The following is a 6,000-nucleotide window of genomic DNA, read 5'->3' as shown; positions in this document are numbered from 1 at the left end:
AGAATTTAACTGCCTTTTACTGTCTGTTTTGAACTTGGGAAATAGGCATCATGTGGAATCTAAACGGAATATTTGATAGGGAATATTTGTTTCTCTAGTGGACAGGATAGGGTAAGAGTTTTATTTTTTGAACATGTATAGGTATGAAAGTCATGTTATATGTGCTTATTAAGTGATCTGTATTTGCTCTGATAAAATGTATGGATACAATGAACATTATAACTAGAATTATATGGCTTATTTTTGTTGGTCTTTTCTCATGCTTATCTTTCAATAAAACAGTAAAGTTGGAAAGAAAAGCATCAACCTCTCATGATCAAATATTGTCTATTTAGAACAATATATTTACCACAGACTTGTACCAAGATGGATTTATTCATTTAACAGAGTGCAGATTTCTGTTTAAGGATTTCACTCTTTAGCCCCACCCCTGCTGAAGAACTTGCGAAGAAAAAATTAAAAGTCTGACCTGCTTAGGTAAATACAGAACTTTCTTTTTATTATCATAACAATAATTATTAAAATAGCTAATTTCAATAAAGGTTTCAAAAATGGTACAACTTTAGATAAAATCCCTGGATACTCAAACATATGAGGTCCAAAATGAATGTAACAAACTGAAAAAGCAAAACCTTAAAAACAAATAAATAAAAAGATTCCTGTGGAGTTTTTTTGTGCATGACTGTTACAGGTGCTTGGTACCCTTTGGTTAGCCCTTTATTTTTTTTTGTAAATTGTAAGACTAAGCCTGGTCCGAGTCTCAGAGAGTGCAAAACAATCCTGTTTACTAGACAGGAGCAAGTGAATGAAAGAATATGTTGGGTGATTACATTCCACGGGATATAAATGGTTTCTTGTAAGTGAAAGAGTGAACAGCTCTATTACCTTGAAAAGCATTTTTCTGAAAAAAAAAAGTATTTACAGTTTGTAAACGCTAAATAAACACTTATTACAATCCAAAACAGAAAAATTCTTCTCAAACTGAACAACCATGTCTTTTTCTATTGGACACAAGGAAGCAGAGATACAGAATAGTGCAGAAGTATATTCCAAACATTTTGTCTCCTATGCTTTTCTAAATGAACGCAGTGAAAGACTGAAGGATAAACTCTGCTCCATTCCTGAAATCTGTCAGTCTGGAATACGTCACAGTCCAACTCCATGTGCTTGTAATCTGTTAACAAGGAAAACAATTGAGTTCTAAACTAAACTCTGGTTTTCCTACTGTACACACTATATTTGCTTTTCTATGATGGCCAGTGCCTTCAACCAAATAGGAAAAAAATCACAGATCACAAAATAAAAAATATTTTAAAAAGATAAGCTCTACATTATTAACTTGCTTTTGGTATGTTACAGGGCCATTTTTCTGTACAAGGCATGGAACAAATTATATACACAGTGATACAGAGAGTAAAAATGCATGCTCTCTCTTTCTCTGCATCTCAGACAGGCATTACTATTTGTATTAAGTATATCTCTTTCTTTCACTTGTTTGGTTTAGCAGCAATTTGTGATTTACAAAAAATGATCTTGGGAAGTGGAGAAAGCTCCCCGGGCTGGTGGCTAGCAGCTGCTGTTCTTGAATTCACCATTTTCTGTGATGGAAAGCTTGGTGGGGGTGGTTGGGGAGATGCCGTTGCGGACCTGCACGCTGTAGCGCTCCTTCACCTGGGTCAGGGCACTCATTAGTCGTGTATTGGCTGCATCCAGTGACACAATCCGTTTTTCCTGAAATCAACATGCACCAATATATTAGTACTGTTCAAACGTTCAAGCTTACTGATGGATAATATCAACAGCTTTCAAAATCCTTTCTTTAGCAACATTTATACTGTTTTGTGGCAGGACCTAGGAGATTACTTAGCCTTCTACAAATGAGCTATGCTATGGAAAATGGAACTCCATTCTGTTTTTCCCCAATTCTTAAGACACAGATACTGATGCAGGGATTCTACACTCTGCAGGCAACCATCACAATCATTTAACTTGACTACACAGCTCTTTGCTTCATCAGTTTGATGCAGTTTAGTTTTAAAGTAAACTCTTGATTATAATATACATTTGGCTGATTGCTTGTTGTCACAACAGCAGGCAATCCATTGACAGGAGGCAGCACCAACTATGAGCTGCACACATCTTTCCTACTTTGATCTATGTATTTTAGGCAATTAAGTGCTATCTTCAGCACCTTAATCATCAGGAGATCCCACTGTACTGCCCTGCTAAGCAAGAACACTATCTGCAGTTAATCATATTTCAAGGATAGTAAATGTTTCTACTATTCCATTCCTAACCTAATAACGGGGCACTAAGCTGCGCTAAAAAGTGTCCGGCACTGTTAGAAGGTGGGATTCCAGTGCGCTGCAGCCACTTTTAGCACAGTGGTAAAATGGCTACAGTTGTGTATTTTTCTTTAATAGCCATGCATTAATTTCCCAATTAGTGCATGGCCATTACCACCACCTATTTTGTAGGTGCTAAGGGCTCCCACGCCAACTGGGCAACAAATGGCAATATGCCTGCACTACCCGATTAGCACAGAGCATGCCTACTCTCTGCCCATATTCACACCTCCCACCCTGAAAAATAAAACTTTTTTAGTGTGGGATTAGTGCACTCTGATCGGCACACTACCACGGGACAACTCAACAGTGCTTTTTGGTGCATAGTAATGCCTATAGACAGTATATTATTTTTAGTTGATCTTTGTGACATTTTTAATATATATCCTTTGGTTGGCACTTCTTTGGTTGCTCCCCTTTTTATTTAGTTTTGCAAAAGGGTTACTTTGGCTTTTTTTGCTGTTTTAGTAAAAGGGCCCCAATATATTTTGTTTCAAAAAGATTTTTGGTGTTTATTTTATAAAAACATTTGAAAACAAAATATATTGTCAGGTTGGCAAATGAATGTTTAGAAAAGTTAACTTTCCTTGAAATGTGATTTACTGCAGACGTGGAGGGGTATAATCGAATGCAAGTGCCCATCTCCATGGGCGTCTATGTCCGAGAACGGGTACATGAAGGGGCGGGACAGACTGTATTTAAAAAAAAAAAAATGGGCGGCCATCTTTTTTTTTGATAATGCGGTTTGTGCCAGGCAAATGCATTGGATATGTGCGGATTTGAGCTGAGCGGTTTCGTTTTTCAGTGATAATGGAAAACAAAGCCGGCCATCTCAAAAACGAACAAATCCAAGGCATTGGGTCGTGGGAGGGGCCAGGATTCGTAGTGCACTGGTCCCCCTCACAAGCCAGGACACCAACCAGGCACCCTAGGGGGCACTTGTAACAAGAAAAAGAAAAAAGTAAAATACCTCCCAAGTCCATAGCTCCCTTCCCTTGGGTGCTGAGCCCCCCAAATTCCCCCCAAAACCCACTGCCCACAAATCTACACCATTACCATAGCACTTATGGCTGAAGGGGGGCACCTACATGTGGGTACAGTGGGTTTTGGGGGCGGTTTGGAGGGCGCCCATTTACCACCACAAGTGTAACAGGTAGGGGGGGGATGGGCCTGGGTTCACTTGGCTGACGTCCACTGCACCCACTAACAACTGCTCCAGGGACCTGCATACTGCTGTGATGGAGCTGGGTATGTCATTTGAGGCTGGCATACAGGCTAGAAAAAACACTTGTTAAAGTTGGGGTTTTTTTGGTGGGAGGGTGTTAGTGACCACTGGGGGAGTCAGGGGTGGTCATCCCCTATTCCCTCCAGTGGTCATCTGGTCATTTAGGGCACTTTTTTGGGACTTTGGGTCAAAATATGGGCGCCCATCACTTTCAAAAATAAGGCTGATTGTGTTCTTACTTAGCAGGGCAGTGTAGTGGATGCACACTGAAGTGCTATAGAAGGTAGGAAGATGTGTGTGTATATGGAAGGGAGGATTATTGCATAAATCTATAAACTGTTGAGAGACTTTCATCTGTTTTAAGCAAGACTGAAAGAACTGCAAGAGTAATAAATTATAAAGCCTCGGTTCAAGAAATGAATGCTATACAGTGTATTAGGTAAGGTTTGTAATTGTTGGTGAGCCAACAAATCTACCGATATCATTAATTTATTAGAACAGTAAGGGAAAAGATTTTAATTGCTTCCTTAAAGCGACTTACTACAGTAATGGGTTGGGAAGCGGGGTGGTGATGAATTTTGTTTCTGATTTGCTGATTATAACAAATCCTTTCCTTTGCACGGGTTTACGATGGATATGAAGATGTCAGAAATGGGGATTACCCAGATACATCCCTTATTTCTGGTTTTGACCTTCTCATATTCATCATATACTAATCACATTATCCAAAATTATTTTTTTAAACCACAATCCTAAATAAACTAACAAAGTATGAAGACAGGAATTTCATGTAAGGCATGATATAATTCAACAGAGATTTCTTCCACAGGATCAGGATGGGAAAAATCTTTGGTAAACAAGGTACGATGTGAGCCAGCGTCTTGCGTTTCTTGAATATCTTAGAGCAGCCAAAACTAGCAAGGTCTGTTTATGGTGTAATCTCTTAACACCTTTAGAATACCTACATGTTAGTTTACTGTAGGAATGACTGAGTTATACACACAATTAATTTAAAATGAATAACGAACCGCTTTGTAGGGTAGGAATGATTGAGTTATACACACAATTCATTTAAAACGAATAATGAACTGCTTTATAGGGTATGTGTGTTCACTGCTAGAATACTTTACAACAAATCTACCTGCTAGATGTTACCAATATATTTTTTGTAAATGAAAAACACTTTTTCCTGAAATACTGCCTCTTGCATAAACGTTGTTGCCTTTCCAGATTTAGTGGCTGATGAATATAAGATCCAAAGAGAGAAACAGAAAGTAGTTCTGGATGTTTCATTTCATACAGAACACAATAGGCAATTTTAAGTCTTTGCTGATAGGACTTCCATTTACATATTACATCCACACAGTACATTAAGTTTAAAAAGAAAATTGTGCACAACAGGCTGTGGTGAACAACAGTAGGAGGAGAGCGCACAGCAATGGGAGAAGCAGCAGCAGCCAAAAGCTTGAACCAGGTGATTGTGAACTGGAGCACATGGGATAGGAAAATGGAAGAAAATGCAACACACAAACATAACAAAAAATAAATGCACTGCTCCTAAAACCATTCCAGCTCTGAGCAAGGTACTCCAGATCATAATAAATCTGTGCACCACTAAAAGTTAAACCTTGGAAGTGGACATGAACAAATTTCAGCTTCTTCCCTCACTTACTAATACAACAGTGATGGGTAGAACTATAACCAGGCTAGCTATTGTTATACTTCATTATTAAACTCCAGGTCTAAAAAGGTTGTCAACAGATTAAGTGAAACGGCAACTGGCTTTCCAACACAGAGCAAGGGGTTATGTGAAAGAGTACTGCCTAGAGTCGTCCCTAGACTTGGTTGTTTCTGATTTTCGGCGATAATGGAAATCATGGACGCCCATCTCAGAAACAACCAAATGCAAGCCCTTTGGTCATGGGACCAACCAGCATTCGTAGTGCACTGGTCCCCCTCACATGCTAGGACACCAACCGGGCACCCTAGGGGGCACTGCAGTGGACGTCAGAAATTACTCCCAGGTACATAGCTCCCTTACTTTGTGTGCTGAACCCCCAAAACCCACAACTGTACACCACTACCATGGCCCTTACGGGTGAAGGGGGCACCTAAATGTGTGTACAGTGGGTTTGTGGTGGGTTTTGGAGGGCTCACATTTACCACCACAAGTGTAACAGGTGGGGGGGGGGGGGGGATGGGCCTGGGTCCACCTGCCTGAAGTGCACTGTACCCACTAAAACTGCTCCAGGGACCTGCATACTGCTGTGATGGACCTGTGTATGACATTTGAGGCTGGCAAAAAATATTTTTAAACATGTTTTTTAGGGTGGTAGGGGGTTAGTGACCACTGGGGGATTAAGGGGAGGTCATCCCCGATTCTCTCCGGTGGTCATCTGGTCAATTTGGGCACCTTTTTGTGCCTTGGTT

The 6,000-nt window shown here is 40.0% G+C and overlaps 1 protein-coding gene across 2 annotated transcripts in view; it reads right to left on the bottom strand.

Moving 5' to 3' along the window:
- Window positions 1-533: 533 nt before the first annotated feature.
- RASAL2 (RAS protein activator like 2) overlaps window positions 534-6,000 on the bottom strand; it is a 391,333-nt gene continuing 385,866 nt past the window's right edge. For both annotated transcript variants that reach the window (XM_030205957.1, XM_030205958.1), the window contains exon 18: window positions 534-1,731. In XM_030205957.1, the coding sequence (XP_030061817.1) occupies window positions 1,567-1,731 (165 nt within the window). In that variant the 3' untranslated portion in view covers window positions 534-1,566. The remainder of the gene's footprint in view (window positions 1,732-6,000) is intronic.

The sequence above is a fragment of the Microcaecilia unicolor genome, chromosome 6 (assembly GCF_901765095.1).
Source record: "Microcaecilia unicolor chromosome 6, aMicUni1.1, whole genome shotgun sequence".
NCBI classification, from domain to species: domain Eukaryota; kingdom Metazoa; phylum Chordata; class Amphibia; order Gymnophiona; family Siphonopidae; genus Microcaecilia; species Microcaecilia unicolor.
This window is presented reverse-complemented; position numbering and strand designations above follow the sequence as displayed.